The sequence below is a fragment of the Nuphar pumila genome, chromosome 15, assembly GCF_984573655.1.
Source record: "Nuphar pumila chromosome 15, dmNupPumi1.hap1.1, whole genome shotgun sequence".
Lineage (NCBI taxonomy): Eukaryota > Viridiplantae > Streptophyta > Magnoliopsida > Nymphaeales > Nymphaeaceae > Nuphar > Nuphar pumila.
Window position 1 is genome coordinate 2,637,551 of NC_143263.1, and position 19,660 is coordinate 2,657,210.

Here is a 19,660-nt window from a genome sequence, read left to right on the forward strand (position 1 = left end):
TAGCGACGAAAAAATTCTCTCGCTAAATCCGTCGTTAATTTTCGATTTAAACCGAGCGCGAATTTTTTCCTCTCCCCGTTCGAAATTTAAACCGACCTCGCTCGATTTAAACCGACTTCTTCGAAGGACGGCGACACCGGTTCACGGAGGACGGCGACGCCGGTTCACGGAGGACGACGATGCCGGTTCACGGAGGACGACGATGAGGCATAGCGATCATTGGAGGACGCCGATGCCGGAGAGCACGCCGGTTCACGGAGGACGGCGACGCCGAAGAGCACCGGTTCACGGAGGACGGTACAAGTTCGGCGACGCCGAAGAGCACCGGTTCACGGAGGACGGTACAAGTTCGGCGACGAGGCAGAGTTGTCGTTCTGTGCAATGCCTGTCAGGTGCGGTACAAGTCCAGCTTATTGCTGCCGGAATACCGCCCGACGGAGATCACTTTTTTTTTATTTTGTTTTTAAAATTTAGCAACGGATTAGCGACGAATAATGTTTGTCGCTAATCTATCGCAAATTAGCGACAGAAGTAACGACAGATAAGTTTTTTCGTTAATTAGCGAGCAAAAATTCGCGATGGGCGCTATCCATCGCTAATCCATCGCTAAATAGTTTAGCGACGGCTTAGCGATAGATATAGTCTGTCACTAATCCACGATTTTCTTGTAGTGTGGTAGGTATTGGGTTTCTCTCCTTATTCAAATTTCGCCGCACTCCAAGCACGTCGCCTGATCTTGTTGAGGAAAGTTTCGTATTCGCTGGTCAACGATTTGTAGAAGTCCTTCTTAGCTGAATGACGATTCAGTTGTTTAGAGCTTTGTAGATCAGCGATTTGTGGTTTGGGCTTGGAGCTGCGTAAGTCGACTTTGTATTCGCTGGAGACAGCGATTTGTGGTTATCGCTGGAATAGCGATTTGTGCTGTCTGCCGAAACAACGATTTGTGGTATCACTAGATAGTGATATGGTTATGCAGAATAGCGATTTGTGATGTCAGCAGGACAACGATTTGTGAGCATCGCTGAATAGCGATTTGTGACTTCAGTTGGAAGTCATTTCGTGACATCGCTGCATAGCGATTTATGGTTATCATTGGAAAGCAATTTGTACTGTCAGCAGTACAACGTTTTGGTTATCGCTGGATAAGCGATTTGTGAGCATCACTGGATAGCGATTTGTGGCTTCTGCAGGAAGCTACTTCGTGACATCACCGCATGGCGATTTGTGGTCATCGCTGATAGCGATTTGTAGCATTGCAACATGGTGATTTGCAGGTATTGTTGGAATAACAATTAGTGCTTCTGACACTTCGTAAGCTGTGCAAGACGTTTAGTCTTTTCGCATTTCTTGCAGGTCTCATCATCTACTTAAGGGATGGATGAGCGAGAAAATGGTGTATCATCAAAAGGCAGTTGTTGAAGCGTCGTCTGGCACACACAGAACATTTGAGAGAGAGCAAGGGTAAGAAGTGTTGCTACACTTCTTTCAAGACAGCTTCGTCAAGCTGGTTCTTCAGATCATTTGTTCCTTGTTCTTCTGTGAAGTATATCCTCTTATTCATTTGTTACACCTCGTGTGTTTGTAAGGCTTATGCCTTTTGTAATCTTTGTTTAAAGATAGTGGAATGTGTTGACTTATCGGTCATCGTGGACGTACCTCAGTTCAGAGGGAACCACGTAAATCGTTGTGTGTTTTTGTTTTCGCTGGTTTTGTTTTTTATTTCTTCCACTATTATCGTCGCATTGTTTTCATCGATTTACACTTGTGGGGAAGACTCGATCCGTCAGTTTGTTTTCGCTTTATCCCCAACAGTAAGCAGGTCAAGTCAAATCATGACCTTATGTAACACATATCACAACATTTCTCAAGAAGAAGAAAGCCAAAAGAGAACCTTTTAACTTCTAGGTACACATTATTTGTGGGGTTGATCGAGATAGCTGGATGGTTAGGTCACACTATGATAACCCAAGAGTCTTCGGGTTATTCTCCATTTTTTTTTAAGTTATAACCCGAAGAAACCACACCCAAGGACGAAGACCTGATCAGCCTGCCATACCTAAGGTCATAGTGTCGGCTGCATAAAACTCTTAAGGCTAGGACCCCTGACACCTATGCTACGCATTGGCTTGCAAAGAGGGGTGACACACATGGGAATCGAACTTTGACTGCCCGTCTAGCAGCCAAGGTCCCACCCCACTACGCCAACCACCCTTGGGGCAGGGTTATTCCCCAGCTTCCTATTAAAAGAGTAATAATAATAATAATCTGAATTTGTGGCTGGGTGATTCAGCTTTGTTTTTAATTTCCATCCAATCATACAGCAAATTTAATCAGCATGAGGCGAAGAAAAGCTCATATCAATCAAAATCTTCCAAAAAAAACTGAATGCTATAAAGGCACTTTGATCAATTTAACAAAAATTCCTCTGCTGAACAAGAATCGGGAACAAAAAAATGGGGCTGAAAGAAAAGAAAGGAAAATGATAAATCTGAAGAGATGATCAGACTATGTACACTGTCGGTCTTCCTCACCTTATTTGTGGCTTATAGAGAACAACAGTGACATGCTTCTCCTGGAACCTGTGGGTCAGACCAAGCGCCGCAACTGACTGAGAAGCCCAACCTTTCTCTATGAAGAGATGGTTCAGAACCACATGCTGCGGTCTCAAAGGTTCCTCAGGAGTGTCCTGCATCCCAAGAACTGTGAGATGAATATGAGGCGGTACTAGTGGTGGCTCCTTCGAAAAATCCTCCGGAAATGGGAAAGGTTTGTTGTAGCTAGAATCTGGTGAGGGCGGACCCTCAAACGCCGCCACATTTCCAACACTTTCTGGAACATAGTCCTTCATAACAATCACAAGATTATAAAAAAAAATGTGAGGCCGATAATTATATGTATAATCACCTAGTACACTTATTCACTAATCAAGTTTGTTGGATTTGTTTCAAACTTTCAATCCAACAAAAAGATGCATTGTACTTTTTCAGGTGTTGCATGTACCTTTATGAAGTAGTTGTATTTGAACATATGTTCAATAACCTATATTAAATGCCTTCCTAAGAAAAAACTTATCTCAAATGCAATGCATCTTTTTCTGAATATATATAAAAAATATATATGACTGTGCATGTATTTTACTTTGTGTGTGTGTGTGTGAGAGAGAGAGAGAGATCAAAACCTCAAATGGTTAGTTCCTTTTTATTCTTCCATGCAGACGAATAGAAACCGTTGTTGTTTGTTTTCCATTGTGTGCTGGATGTATGTATTGATTGAGAACTGTTAGGCATTTTCATTTGATCCATGAAGATCATGGTGACACAAGAGCTTCCCTTTAGAGCTAACATCATTTCAGCACGTTTTGGAAAGAGTTGGGATCCAAAATGAGCAATCTCACAAGTTCATAACACCAATCACATGATGTTCACTTGAGTGGGGCCCGCATTCAGGTGTTGCAAAATCCATGCAATTTGTCGTCATGAATTGCTCATGACATTGTTGATGATTGGATCCATTACTTTTTAAGACTTCCTCTACAAAGAAAATGCTAGGTTGAAAATGCCATTGTGAAAACCGCGGCTTTTTGTTAGTTTTCAGTTCATCAATGGGCACTATAGTGATGGCATCTGCCTTAAAATGCAATGATAAAAGAAAACACCTAAACCACAGTTTCAAAACACATTCTTTTCACTGCAAAATCTATAAGTTGTCTTTTGGAAACTACTGTCTCCTTGGTGAGTTCATTGATGTATTTAAAACTTCAACGTTGCATATTAGGTCATCAGAGAAACTAATGCATACCTGCACTTCAAGGAGATTACTAACATGGCCCATCTCATCCCGTGTGTAAGGGAGATCAGGTATGTATCTCCATTCACCATCTACAATAAATTTGTAGTGGTAAATCCCAGATGGAAGAACCAACAGAATCACGTGATCCTTGCCCGATGTTATTAGTGTTTTCCTGTAAAATTGTACATGCAAATAGGATATAATTCCAACTCTTTTGTCTGCTGCATAACTAGAACTGGGATAATCATTCTCAATTAAAAAGAAAAAGAAAAAGAAAATGGAAAACAAAACAAATTCAGACATCTGGTGGCATCAACTGCAATTAAATATTTTATATACCGTGATGTCCAGTTGTCCCATGAACCTTGTACAGAAACTTCGTTGCCACCAAAGCTCCAGGTGATCAGAACTGGGATTCCTTGCTCTTGAGGAAGGTCCATAGATCCATACAAGTCATTCATCCATGGCTGATTTGGAGTTGGACAAGGTTCTGAATGCATAGATAGTGGAGGCACAGGCTCCTGACAAATTTATTTGCTGATTAATTGATGATGCTAGCTTTTTTTCTTTTTCCCAAACCAAACTATTGAAGGAAAAGACAGGAAAACCAGAAACAGCAACCAAACACCAAATCAAAGAACATGGAATCTGCCCTAGAAGACAATTTTGTTTCTTCACTCAGTTCAACTTTCACAAGATATAACCATTAAGCCAAGCATGATCACACAAGCAAGCTTCTGTTGAACTTTCTCTGGTACAACATTCCTAATTCAAAACATTCAAGAGATTCAATTGAATTTTTTATTATTACACTGAAACAAGAACATATAGGCTTTTCCCAGGCATGCCTAATTATCTTAAATGTTTTCTACCAGTATACTATGCTCCAATTCATAATCATGAGGCTCATGGTTCATGACTAATGCGTTGTTAGGTGCCTAAAGGCTCCAGTATGCTGGGCCAATGAAACAACAAGAATATATGGCACAAAAATCTATAATTTGTGCTCAGAACACTGAAACAGTATTTGAGGAGAACAGGTTGGGTAGGACTGCAAACACATCTAGCATGTCCAAGAAAGATCTTCAAATTGATCATCCTTGGAAGGAAGCTGGCTTGTCTAAGCACAATGGAACTTGTATTGTTCAGAACCATGCAAGTCCAAGTTTACACATAGATTCAGACTGCAAAGCAAGTAGACACCAGAAAAGTGTCTTTTTGGAATATGGTTAGAAGCAGCAAACCCAGTTGACAACTGTTGTTTTCCATATTGCAGGTAGGAATCATGTCCTATTTCCAGCCAAGACAATCAAACCAGGAATTAGAGCAAGATCCTAAAACTTATGAGTTTCAGGGGAAATGGTATCTGAACATGGAAGGAACTCTTAACTGAATAAAAAAAATGGTGCAAAACAGCATCTTACGGAAAAAAAACAAAAATTGAGAGTCAAACACTGAGGCAAGCAACCCACAGAAAAAGTTTTAACATCAGTTCTCAGTCTAGGATGCAAGTCAGTATGCTGAATAAAATGCAGGAAGCAACAAGAAACAAAGTCGGACACGTTCAGAAACTGAGCAAAGAAATACATTCAGTCAGCATGTCAACTGAACCATATTTCCCAGCACTCAAGCTAGTTTCAAGACAAAACAAAAGAGAGATCGTCTAGCCACTTTTATAATGGTGACAAATTCTCATGAAACAAAGGAGTATAGGAAGTGCAAAATGGATGAGAAGCATGTTAATGGAGAAAGCCCAAAGGAAAATAAAGCACAGAAATCCAAACATGTACAGCAGGCGCCAGATAAAAACAATCTCTGCCTCATCGCATATTTTTTGAAAATATATGTTGGATATAATCAACAAATTTCTCTAAAATAAGTTATAAACGTAGTAGATACTGGATTGCCTACTGGACAAACACATTTCCTCATCTTAATGACACCGGCAATCCCACATCTTTCCATCCTCCCTTTCATTTTCTGTTTATGTTTTACACTCAATCACAACCTTATAGAAAACACACTTCCAAATTTATCTTAGATGGGAAAAGTGCTGCAAAATGGAGGAATGTTACTTACCAAGAGAAAATTTATTTTTACACTCCCCACCACCCACCATCACCACCACCCTTCCTCCTCTCTCTCATTTTTTCACGTTTTTCCCCTCTGTTTTAATCCTGCTACACAAACAAGCGAAAAACTTTCTTTTGGAAAACTTCTCATATAAAAAACTTTCATAGGCAAAATTTTCTTTTCCTATGAGAGTTATTCTCTCTTCCAAACATGCCCTAGGTGTTGGAAAGTGATTCTAAGAAAGAAGATTCAAAGCTCTTATTGCACTCCAGGATCAATGTTCTCATCTTCAGCTGCATCATATAACCACTTTATCCTAAATTTTTTTGTTTTGAGCGTCAACCACGTAATTCTGGTCACCTCTTTGGCTTTAAATATTTGTAAATCCTCAAATTATCATAAGACAGAAGCATATTTCTTATTTGCAAGCAAGTCAACAGGGCACTGCCATTGCAGTTAACCAGAGTTTTAACCTTTTTTAAGCTACTCTTTTGAAGTGCAACCACTTGCATATTTTCTTTTCTTAAGCAAGAAGTTGGAAAACTTACAACAGTCATATTACTGTGAAACTGAGATAAATATGCACCTCAAAATTCAGTATTGTCACCTCATACATGCACCCTACAAAACACACGCACATATTGAAACAGAAAAAACAAAGGAACTATGCTGTAGTGCATTGAAGTGAACATGATTCTCAGACAACCGATACAAATTTTCATCTCAATTATAAGACGGCCACTTGTCACAAGACTAAACTCATGTGCTAGAAAACGTAGAACGGCCCTGGTTGGATCTCAAATGTAGACTCTGCACATTGGACCGAAGTGAAAAACACACTGTATCCGCCAGAATTTAGAGGCACCTCCAAAATTTCAAAACGAAACAACACCTAATCAGAGTAAAGGCGCTCGGCGCTCAACAGTTTAGAGTTTCAGACTCAGTTTTGAAGAGTGCAAATCATGACCGATCTCAATGTCAAGAACAAGTTAAAGACATAGACACCTCAAATCTATCGTGCAGTTTCTGTTCTTCAAGATCAGAAACCGCGCCCGTAGGTCATCATCAAAACTACTTTTTCTCCAACAAATCTAAAAATCGAAACTGCTCCTTTCAACCAAATTGCAGATGAGGACACTGCAACTTGCCTAAGAAATCCAAGAATAGAAGCGGAACCGCCAAGTCTCTTCATTCCATCTGAAACGGTCTCCTGGGCTATTTTTCACATCCTTGCTCATAAAAATTCTACAAATACTCTTCAAAATTCCGATGTTGTGCATTCAATGAAACAATGCTGAGAGAGAGAGAGAGAGAGAGAGAGAGAGAGAGAGAGAGAGAGAGAGAGAGAGAGCATAAAACCAAGGAAAATAAATGAATGAAAAGGTACAGAAAAGGTTAGAAAAAGAAAAAGGAAATAAACGAGAGAAGCAACCAGGGAGTCCCAGAAATCACAGACGAAAAGCACCTAAAAAGAAAAAGAAAGACCCCGAGAAGGAAAAAAAGAGGAGAAACTATCGTAGCGTCCAAGATCGGGGTTACCGGAGGAGCGAAGAGGATCGGAGCTCGCGATCTCGTGGGACTCTGCGGCGGAGAATCCCCCAACGAGTCTAGGGACACCGGTCGAGCGATCCGGACACGATCAGGCGATATATCCACCAGAAAACCGTCCGGAAGGATCCCTCCGGCGCCGTCCGTCCTCGCGCCGCGCCCCTGATCGGCATTCTCGCCCCCTGCCTCGGCGGAGCTCGCGTTCCCCATCCCTCTCTGCCACGCTCGATCCCTCTACGGGAGACCGCAGACCATCGGAATCCCGGCGTGATGAGGCGATTTTCCCGCTAGCAAGGCGGTTGCGACACCGAGAGAGAGAGAGAGAGAGAGATATTCAGATTTGAGAGAGTCGCCGTTGGAATCCTCTTTCTGGAGGACTCGAAATTACATAAAAGTTTAAGTGTTAGACACAAATGACGCATATGTCCTCCAGTTTCCCTACATGACGATTCTGTGCATTCGTGGATGGATAATGACAATGTGGCAATTTCTTTGTGGGCGTGCGCCTTCGTCCTCAGGGTTGGGTCAGGGTGGGACCAAGTGATAAGCCTTATCACTATCCACCATGATGACGCTTTATCACCGTCGGCCCCGATGCTCATTGTAGCGGTTGGTGGGGCCCACCGTGGATCGATGTCAGATAATGGGTGGTGAGGGACAGAGACATATCACTAGTGGTTGGTGATACGGCACGTCACCTGATGTTCTCTCGTTTTGTTAAATAAGCTCACTTGACGATAGGGCTAGCGAACGAACCTAACAGTTTATGCTTGGCTCGTTTCTTGTATCGACCCAATCCTAGCTGAGCTTGAGCTCATGAAAAAGCCCAAGCCAAACAAACCGATCAAGAACAACCCCGTTAACAAAACAATTTATATTTTTCATATTTTAAAAATAATAGAATCTCGACTGTAAACCTACCAAGCCAAGCTCAAACCCTCGCATTTACAAAATAAATAATTATTTCAAACTTGTAAGTAATATGATTTAAATCTAAACATATTGCTTGTAAGCCAAACACTTCAACCATCTTAACTCTATGTTTACATATATTTATTATTTAATAATGAATTTACACAAGTGGAGCAAAGCATAATATTAGTTGTTCGTGCTTGAGCCTATTTCATTAGTTCGAATGAGCTCTTTATGAGCCCGAACATGGGTTGGCCAACTTTGAAGTCAAACAAAAACTGGCTGACTGAGTCATCCAAATATGAGACAACTCCCAACATCAAAGGCAGTCATCGGGGTGATCTCGTCATATTTTAATTTGTTAAGTCAAATAAGGAATTATGAAATAAGAGATGGATGATTTGAGCGTAGGGGTAGCTCTTGCTGACGTGGAGAGCACGTGTGGATAAATATGTGAATTAGAGAAGATTATCTTTTTGGAACTTGAAGAGGAGATGAGTACGGGTGTTAATGGGTCGGATTTAACCCAAACTAGACCCATACCAAACCTTATAGAGCAAAGGTGATAAATAAAAAGGTCCAATTAGAATCTGGGTCTGATTAATATATGGAATCATGTATGGTTTGTCAAATTTCATACCAAATTCAGGCCTAACCTGAGTTCCGACTAAGATTCACAATTTATTAATGTAAAAAAGATATAAAAGACATTATTTTATTGGGTCTGGCCCGAGTCTGGTTCATGTAACCTTTATAGAATCCTAGTATGGTTTTTATTATGGTGAGTCCGATTGGACTGAGTTTGAACCGGATACCAGAATCTCAAATCAGATATGAGTTTGGTCCTACTTGAATCCAAACCAAACCCAACCCATTAACACCCCTAGAGATGAGAGGGCTGATGGGAGTAGAGAATTTACATGGAAAATGACCCATTTCCACCATTCTCATCTTCCAAACCATGATTCTCAAACACTTGTGATGGTAGATGGTATTAATTAAACCCTCATTAAATACCATCTCTCTTCTCATCTCCAACTCCCAAACAGGGTTAAGTGGTACATTTGATCCCATAGATGCGTTCACCATGGTAGAGACTGACACTAAAATCATATTTTCAATATAAAAGCATAATTTTTTAGCGCTAAACACTTTTGTATGCAAACCCTTGAAAAAAGTTCCACATACATTGAAAAAAAAACCATTACCCAAAGGGTTCATCCCTACTAAACCAAAAGGTGTAAATCACCTTTAAAGGACTTGATATAAAAAAAGATTAAAAAATAAAACAAAATTATTTCCAGCGCATAGATTTGGAAAATTGGGAGCTTATATATTGATGTAAACTGAAAGCCTGATTTCCAAGAAAAATCTAGCAAACTATAAGATTATTTAGGAAAAATAGAAAAATAACAAAATAATTGAAAAGTAAAAAAAAGAAATAACTAGAATTTATCTCATCTCAAACTCTGAATAACCTCCTAGATCTTTTTATATATGAGAGGTTTTTTAATTATAATCAAATTAAGTTATTCAATTAACTTCCAAAATGCTAAAACTTATTCTAACAATATAAATTAGATGTAATGGTTCAATATCTAAGCAGTAAGATCCAAACAAATCAGTGGTGTAGCTAGGATTCATGCGAGGGGGGGGGGGCAAACAGGGGAGTAGAAAAAAATTTTGTGTGATAGTCGGGGGTTCGGGGGCAGTGCCCCCGAAAATTTTTTTTTGAGATAAAATAAAAAATGGCTACAATTATTAATAAAAATCTATTTCATATGGACAAATCAAACTATTTGCTGCAGTCAGGGCTGGGCTAAAAAATGGATAAAAATCTATTTCATATGGAATCAGGGTTGGGCTAGGACTGGGCTTTTAAAAAAAAATTAACTGTTTCGGGAGGCAGGACTGGGCTACAGCCCAGTCCTGCCCCCCCCCCCCCCCCCCCCCGCCCTAGCTACGCCTCTGAAACAAATCATTTATAGACCTGGGTCTTCTGCTCCATCTCGAGTTGGAGAAGGCTTAATTTCAAGTCTGGATCCTGCTTATACTTTTTTTTAATTCCGTTTCATCTTTTGGGTTATGGGCACACAAAATAGATTTGGATCTTGGTGTTGCCGAACAAAAAGTAGGATCTACCCCAACATGCATATTGGAGCCAGAAACATTTTTTTCAAATCAACCATAGTCACTTGAGATGCCTCAAAAGTAAAATGGGTCAAAAGGATATTGAGTAGATATTTGAAACAAAATTTGAATCTACTATGAAGGAACCTCATCCATAGCTATTTGTGGAAGATCATACTGGTTCGGTTTGAGCAAGTCCAAAGTCTTAAATGAGTTTGAGTTGTAAAATATGGATATAAGATGATCTTAGATATGGTTATTAGGGTTTGGATCTTGAGTATATATTGGATACCAAAATTGGATACCAAATTAATGAAAACTGGATGCCTGATTTATGAAAAAAATCTAACAAATTAGGAGATTATCTAGGAAATGCAGAAAATAACAAGAAATTAAAAAATAACTAAAAAAAACTGACTGAAATTTATCTCATCTCATGTAAATAACATCTTAGATCTCTCATCTTTTTATATATTAGAGTTTTCTAATTATAATCAAATTAATTAACTTATTTAGTTAACTTTCAAAAAAATAAAACTTATCCTAACAATATGAATAAGACATAATGATCCAATATCTAAGCACAAAGATTCAAAATCTAAATCTAAAATAGATCAAAAAAGATTCGAGTCTTCTGCTCCTTTCCTGCATCATATATGAAGTCAGAATCACAAAAACAAAGCACATTAAAAAAGATAAAACACACACACACACACACACACACACACACATATATATATATATATATATATATATATATATATATGTGTGTGTGTGTGTGTGTGTGTGTGTGAAGCAAAAGAAAAACCCTCACCAACGGCTGCATATTTGCAGGCCTTTAGTTGGAAAAATCAATCTTGTAAGAATCGTCTCAGACCATAAATCATTTTCCAAATGATTCAAGCGAATCAGGTGATATCGATTCAGAGCTGGATCCATTTGAATTTGCCAACTTTTTAATTAGAGAATGACATGTCAGAAGATATTAAAATTATCAAAAAACTATTTTAATATGCTTTTTATTTATTTGAAATTAGCCAATTTAGGTATATTCCATATCTATTTTCTGCCAGTATGATACGTATCGGGTGATTCAGTCCGATACTGACAACATTGGGCAAAACCCTTAAGGTCCCCTACCCCACCACCAACTATACTCAACATCGACCTTGTGGCAATGGGCATCTCTCATGGGTCAAATATCAAGTGGCAAACTAGAGTTTCCCCTAGCTAGGAAGATGGGCCACCAATAGCAGTACACCATAGTTTTTGTTACCCTGCAGACAGCCAATCTGCCATGAAATGTTTTTACTACTATAATAATTTTTAAAGGTTTGGTATTTTATTATAAAAAAAGTATTTTTGTATATTTATATATTAAAATTTTTAAAAATTTACGTGTCATCGTGTCTTATTTTTCATAAAATCAAGTATTTTGGAGTTCTATTGGTTCTAATTTTTGTGAGAACTCTGGTGGAACTCTATGAGAAATACAAGTTTTGCGGGTCATTTGATTCATGCCCTTTCGTAGGAAAGAAGGGGCCTCTTTCACAAGGAGGGTGAAACAAATATCTTTATAAAAAGAATATGTAGTAGGACCCGCTTGATAAATGTAAAAGAACAATTTTCTCATCAAAATGGGTTCAAACTTTTCCTTATAGGGAAGCACTTTCTCTCTGCAGCTTTCAAGAGAAAGTGACCTCTCTTTCCATAGGGGTAGGGGTGTAAGAAACGACTTGCAGTATAAAATGTATAAAGTGTATATGAGTAAAGGTTCAAGATGCCAAAAATGACAATTTGTGTCATGTTTCTCTCCCAGACCAAACTTGAAGGGTCTAATTAATATATGGAGCCCGGTATGGTTTGTGAAATTTTATACCAGACCTGTACCCAATCCGAGTTTCAATTATGATCCACAAATTTTCAATGTAAAAATAATAAAAAATTATTATTTTATCGATTATGGTTCAGGTCTAGTTTGTGTAATCCTTATAGAATATGGGTATGGTTTCTCTTATGGTGGCTTCGTTTAGACCTGAGTCTAGACTCGGTACCATCATCTCAAATCAGGTGTGGGTCTGGTTTCACCTTAGCCTGAACCAAACTTGGTTGAACCCAACATTCCTCCCCCAATGCAGCACACACACACACAATTCTCAAACAAACCCAATAATCCTCCCCAACACAACAGGGTGCGCACATATGCACACATAGGCAAACTCGATGACTGTGTTTTTTTTTTTCTTCATCTCAAACCAGTTGGAAAGCATACCAATTATTAAAACACAATGAATGATAAAGTTGGTCTTTTAAAACATTTTATTTTTTTATGATGATGAGGAACCATAGGAAAATGTCGGACCACCCTGCCTTACGTGGCCCACCTTTAAAAGCTACAAACACACCAGTGCACCAGTGAAGTTTGATGTCATCTCATCACCTTACGTATTAAAGTTATGTGTAAGCCAAAACAGTAGGCTCTCATGAAGTAAGGGCTGCCACCTGGTTTTATGCTATGTAAAAAAAGATGTTCACATGAGGACAAGTAATGTGAGCTCGACTCCTAAGTTCAAAAATTTTCTGATTCATGCTAAAAATTAAGAAAAATAATTGTTTCATCAGTTAAAATAACTGATTCATGCCAAAAAAAATTAAAAAATAATTGTTTCATCCGTTAAAGATGTGTTTACCATAATATCTCATTGTCAATGATGTTTCAAATGATAAAAAAGTTGCCGATGAAGTGCCGCTGCATGACAAAGAGCACACAATAACATCGAAAATTTTTGGCAAGGGAAACACATTGAGACAGACATTTGCAGATCACTTTGAGGAGTATTTAGTTAAAAGAGGTTCAGGTGTTATATCCATGAAGGTCATGCTTTATTTGTGAAAGTCTAGTCAGAGTGTGAATGAGACATTTGCAACAGGTATTGTGAATGTCACACACATTTGTGGAGCTCCTTTAGGAGTATTTACTTAAGTGAAGTTCACATGTTATATTCACGAAGATTGTACTGTATTTGAAAATGTTGTACTGTATTTGTGGATATTCGTACAATCTTCTTTTCATTGCAAGGTTGAGAACTTCCTACATCGTACCTATATATCGTGTGAATTATCTCAATAGGTTTGCATGTGCGAAAGGCAAAAAAATGTTCTAAAAACTCAGGCATCAATGATTTTGGATATACGAGGATTGTCAAATTGGTAGGTATTTCAGAAAGTGCACCATTTTGCAAAGACAATAAGTCATTTTTTGAAACTTTTATCTCTTTAGCTCATTGAAATGGGAACCCTTACCACTGCGGTGTAGGGTGTCCACAGGTCGGGTTTGGTTCAGACCCAGGCCTGATTTGAGATGATGATAGTGGTCGAGTTTGGACTCAGGTCCAATCGGACCCACCATAAGAGAAACCATACCTGGTAAAATAATATTTTTTTATCTTTTTAACAATTGAAAATTTATGGAGTTTTACCTCGCATAAAGGCGAACCCATTAAGTGATCTGTTTCTCAGTGTGGGTTTTCCTTCCTTATCAAAAACACCACGAGAGAGAGACCTGGCATATTGGAAAGGGACTAGAGAGAGAGAGGGAGAGAGACCTAGCATATTGTAAAGGGACTATGTGATGAACACCATCAGTTTGCTATGTTTTGAACTGTTCATCTATTGCAGATGCCACTCATCTAAAACATACATGAATGGCATCCAGAACACCATCAGTTTGCTATGTTTTGAACTGTTCATCTACTCCAGATGCCGCTCTATCTAAAACATACATGACACCAAAAAATTTGCGGTACCCATCTAAGCATCAATGTGTTTTGATTGATGTTCATCACATGGATGAATGGCATCCAAGAGCAGCTCTCTGACAGTATACGGTTAGAGCTTCCTCTGACCTGATCCTTTCTCTTTGTACATGCCCATGGTTCTCCTCCTGGCGGCGCCTTGTTAGTAGGGCTGGTTAATGAGCCGAATGGGCTGTTTGGGATTGGCTCATTAAGGTTACACCTCAGCTCGAGCTGGGCTCGTCAGCTCATCATTAGCCAAGCCGGGCCTGAGCTTATTACAAGCCGATCATGACTTGGCACATTTTATTAAAAAATTTATTTTAAGTATTTTTTAAGCATGTTAATATATAAAATATTTATAAAATATTTATAAAATACATATAATAAATGTATAAAACACATAATATATGGGTAAATATTGGCTACTAACGAAGGTAAGGAACTAATGACTAGAAATCACATTTTTTTTTTTCAAATGTTTCCAATTTTGTATAGATCAAATGTTATGGATGTGATCTACATGGTTTGTTTTAGTAGAGTACTTGTTTTGAATCGTGTGATTATGATAAATTATTATGTTTTTAAAGGGATCCAAAAAATAAATGACCCACAATGTGCCAAAATTTTAACTCAAAAGATTATATTTTTACATCAGAAAGCAGAATCCAAGGTCTGATCCTTAGCAAACAAATCATGTTGAAGACATCCATGTGGTTAGATTGAGTTGATACAACTTGCACCTATGATTTCTTGAACATTAATTAGTTCCTTACCTTCATTAGTAGCAAATATTTTCCCATAATGGATAAATATTTAAATATGTGACGTTTAACCTGCAATGTCACTAGCAGATCCTACCAGACAAGCGGATCTCCCCTTGGTAATGAAAAACACAGTTATGTTTTGGTAATTGCAAGGCACGTTTAATGACAACTTTGATGGAAGTAAACCATGGTTTTTTTTTAATTAACCATGAAAAAGTTTTGATGTTTTTTAACAATATTGATTTTTTCTAATTAGCCATGAAAAAGTTTAGGTGTTTTTTAACAATATTGAAAACTTATGTGTTTTTTATTATTGCTCAAAGTTTAGGTGTGCTGTTGAAAATTTCCCCCAAAAAAACTCATAAAAACATGCTTTGAATTGAATTATTTTTATTAAAAAAACCAAAATTTTGTATTGATTTAAATACATATAAACTATTGATTTTTATATTCTATTATAAGTATGTATAAACATAAACATCCCCCAATATGATACAAGAAATTTCTGATTGTGGATTACCAAAGGGGGCTCCGCTTGTTTGGTAGGAGCTGTTAGTGCAGGTCACCATGTGTTGGATGTTACAAGTTCAAAACCCAATGGTATGCTATGTAGCTGGTGGGGGTCTGCCTATTCCCAACTTGCCAATAAAAAAAAAAACTGTTTGTGAATTGCATTGGGAGAAATCCACCATAACATAAAGCATATACATGGGTTGGGATAGGGAGTCATGGGTTGGTACGAAAAAGGCTCTTGCAGGAAAAGCTAGCCATGGTGGTATGAAAATTCCTGTGAGAGGAGCTTAAAGGACAAAGCATGTGGTGCTCAGTACCACTATAATGAGGGTGAATATTGGAATCATCATTGGTGGTGATTTTCAATATGATCTGATCCCAAGACACCTTTCTCACTTATGCCAAGGGAAAGCAAGCAAGAAAACTGCGATAGATAGATGTTTCTCTTAATTTTGGCTCAATTATCTCACTAAGTGAATTGGTTTCGATAGCATTCTACCACACTTTGGCAACTTTAACTTTTTGCCATATAGATCATGTGTACAGAGTCTCATTTGCAAAAGATGCAATAGAACATTGGTCCAACCCTTGTGGATGGACAAAGTAAGGAAGAACCAATTTTCATATATATATATATATATATATATATATATATATATATATATAGAGAGAGAGAGAGAGAGAGAGAGAGAGAGAGAGAGAGAGAGAGAGAGAGAGAGAGAGAGAGAGAGAGAGAGAGAGAGAGAGAGAGAGAGAGCTACCCTTGACCCTCTCTAGTAGAAAGTTAGAAACTACCTATTCTTCACATTTTCTTTGTTTTTTTTGTCAATGAAACCTTATGGATATAATCTATATGGTTTGCTTAGTCAAAAACATGTTTTATGTATATAATTCAATAGTTTACAATGCTTTAAAATTTTAAAAAAAAATCATTCTTTTACATTTAAACTATCCAATCAAGTGCATTTCTTAGTAAATGGACCATGTTGAACACATTAACAGAATCAAGAACAACTTACAAAAATATGCCCATACCAGATTTGGTTATTTACATGTATATGGATTTGGATATCCATCAAATTCAGATATTTCTCAGATTTGGTAGCAAAGAATCAAAACCGCATATTGCATAAAATTGGGTCGGATATGCATAAAATTCAGTGCATTGACATCCCTAATTGTATACCATGAGGAAAATAATGTTGCATAAAACCGAGGTGAGATTCTCATAACGAAAATCTGTGCAGGGCTTGTCTTCTTTTTTTTTTAAAGGAAAGTTGAGGTTAGGCAGACCCCACCAGTTATTATTCAATGTACCACTGGGGTTTGAAGCATGCCACCCCCTTTGGTTGCAGTGATTATCTTCTGAACTCTTTAAATTAATGACAAAAATAAACTTTAAATTAAGATATGCCATCTAGTGGTGACATTTTCTTTTTTGATAATCATCTATAAAGGTGACAATTATAGTTCTTAAAACTATTGGAATTTGGACCCGTTACCTTTCTAACACATTTTACTCATTTGGGAATTTGCAATTACCCCACTTGACACTAAGGGAAGTTTGTGCCCCACCGGAAATAATTCGATTTGCAATCATGTGATTTAGAATCACAAGGGCCCCCTTGTGCTCAACTTCTTTATGTTTGTTTTGATGTGAGTGAATGAAAGCCCATGAAAATCATTCTCTCATTTCGTTGAGAGTAATTCTTACGAGATTTAAAAGGATTTCTCTTATTTTGTAAAAAAAGTTTAGATCCAAAAGCTCCTTATCCAACCCAGTTAACATTAAAATATCAAGTCCATGTTTTCAACTTCAACGTTATGTTGATAGGTTTTCAACCTTCACATGTGGTAATCGGGGCCCAGGGTTTGGCTCTCTCGTAATGAGTCCTTTTCGGTTGTTCCTTTTCATAAGGGTCAAAATCCAACTCTCATTATCGTCGTTGGTTGTAGATTTTGGATTTGGCATGACCCGATTCGATAACCAGTAGGATCCAACAATGTGTTTCCAAACATGAATCATCTCATTTCTATTGAATCTTTGTAAAAGATTGTAGCCAGAATTATCCGAGAGAGGATCAGGTGCAATATGATTGCACAAAAATTGTGCATTAAGCACCCGATCGCTAGTCATCAAGGTCTTGCGTCCCACACCTGACAGGCCTGTCCCAAAGATGGAGGGTGATGAGGTGCTTAATGCACAAATATTTGTACAATCATATTGCACCTGATCTTTTCACGAATTATCCACATCAAGATTTTCTCGACATTGGAAAATATTGCTGTTTTCTTAGGAAATTTTCATGAAAATGCCATCATAACATCTTAAAAAGTGTTGATATCACGATATTTTCAAAATATGCCTACCAAACTTAGGTGCTTACCAGCGGACACAGTTTTGGGGATGTTTTTCTTAAATCTGACCATGCAGGAGTGTCAGACATAGGCTATTTGTTAAAAAATTACACTCAGATCATGTTTTTTTTGCTAAAAAATGTAAAATTTTAAGCTTGAATATTTATGAAATTTTAGACCAACAATGTTTAAACCTCATTAAAACCTAATCTAGTGTTGAAATCAGACAAGTTCCAAACGTTCATTCCTATAAAATCAAGCATGTAATGTCAAATTTGAGAAAAACATGAAAATAAAAACCTTCAAAACTCGGTATGCTGGCCGTAAGCATGAATCAGAGTAGGTAATTTGATTTGAGTTACTAACTCTCCAACCCTAATTTGAGTCCCTATCCAATGATGGCAAATATGATATGAAAAGGTTGGGTTTAGATCATAAAAAAAAAGGGAAAAAAATGTTTGGGTTCAGTCGTACCCAGGTCCAAACTGAGCCATGTATACCGTCCTACCGGTAGGGTTGGGAAATGGGTCAGGTTTTTGTCAGGGTTTTAGGCTCTGACCCATTAGCTACCAAGCTGAAACCCAACCAGTTTATGAATGGGTCAGCCCGAGTTGGCCCTATGGGCTACCCGGCCGATCTGATGGGCTTGAGCTACCCTGTTGGCTCATGGGCTATCGGGCTAACCAATGGGATGAAGTACCCAATTAATTGCTTAGAATGTACGTTGGTAACTATTATTACTTACCTAATTAGTTGTGTTAACTTTATAAAAACTAAAACAATAATTAGTTGGATGCATGGTAAGTTATTAACTATTACTATTTACTTGATTAAATCCATTAATTTTAGGAGAACCGGCAATATAATTAGTTGGGTGCATGAAACTGTTGTTTTACCAATTACAGCATTATTTTTTAAGAAATTGGAAGAGATTTTGCATGTCTACGATGTGGATGGAATATGGAGTATCTAATATGATGATGCGTTGTCATGCATGCATCCATGTAAAACAAATAGGTTTGGGTCGGATGGACCAACTCGCTGAACATTTTGCCCATTGAACCAATGGATCGGGTCATCCCTTGCTTTTCAAACCCGAACCCATTCGGAACTAGGAATAAACCCAGCTCATTACTAAATAGGTTGAGTCATGTTCAAAGCCCAATGGGCTAAGATCTAAAGAGGCTTTGGGCCAGCCCAGCCCGGCCATGCATATCCCTACTTCTAAAGAAAGAACAAGTTGGCTCAACTCATCTGGTAGGGGCGACTCGTGAATGTCACCAAGTTGATGGGATGTCACAAGTTCAAAACCCACAGCTGGAGTCCCTTGCTGCAAGGTCGAAGCTGAGTGTACGGTAAGCATATGAGGCGTAAAGGTTTTACCAACGGGAGGCCGGTGATGGAGGTTTTTTTTTTTTGGATTATCCCCTAAAAAAAAAGCTGAGCCGAGCCGAGCCGAGCTAAGCCTAAGTTGAGGTTCGTTATAGAAGTCGGCTTGAGTAAGCATGCTTATGCTTTAATCTCGTTTAACCTAATCATTACTTTATTTTAATCACATCAAGGTTAAAACTATGGTAAGACCAAAAATGAATAAACTTATCTAAAAATGACCGCAATTTGTAGGTTTATGGGTACTCTGTTTTACCAAATTCCAGGGGTAACACTAGAAAATAAATAACCCACGCTTCATGCTCCAACTCGATGGCCCCCCCTCCCCCCTCTCTCTCTCTCTCCTGTTTCTTGGCGAACAAAGGAACTAGTTAAGGCGTGAGCGTT

General features: G+C 38.2%; 1 protein-coding gene across 1 annotated transcript; it reads right to left on the reverse strand.

Moving 5' to 3' along the window:
- Window positions 1-2,364: 2,364 nt before the first annotated feature.
- On the reverse strand, window positions 2,365-7,720 carry LOC149814127 (SNF1-related protein kinase regulatory subunit beta-1-like). Its single transcript, XM_089989327.1, has 4 exons — window positions 7,402-7,720; window positions 4,129-4,310; window positions 3,799-3,961; window positions 2,365-2,842 (listed from the first exon to the last, which is right to left on the reverse strand). Exons 1-4 carry the CDS (start codon window positions 7,618-7,620, stop codon window positions 2,528-2,530), a joined length of 879 nt encoding a protein of 292 aa, XP_089845453.1. The 5' UTR covers window positions 7,621-7,720; the 3' UTR covers window positions 2,365-2,527.
- Window positions 7,721-19,660: the final 11,940 nt, after the last annotated feature.

Bases quoted from the DNA above. Each gene is read 5' to 3' on its own strand.
- LOC149814127 (XM_089989327.1), bottom strand. From the start codon at position 7,620: ATGGGGAACGCGAGCTCCGCCGAGGCAGGGGGCGAGAATGCCGATCAG. The intron at 4,311-7,401 runs GTAACCCCGATC...TAAATTTGTCAG, and splicing joins CGATCCTCTTCGCTCCTCCG to GAGCCTGTGCCTCCACTATC. The intron at 3,962-4,128 runs GTATATAAAATA...ACAATTTTACAG, and splicing joins TGGGACAACTGGACATCACG to GAAAACACTAATAACATCGG.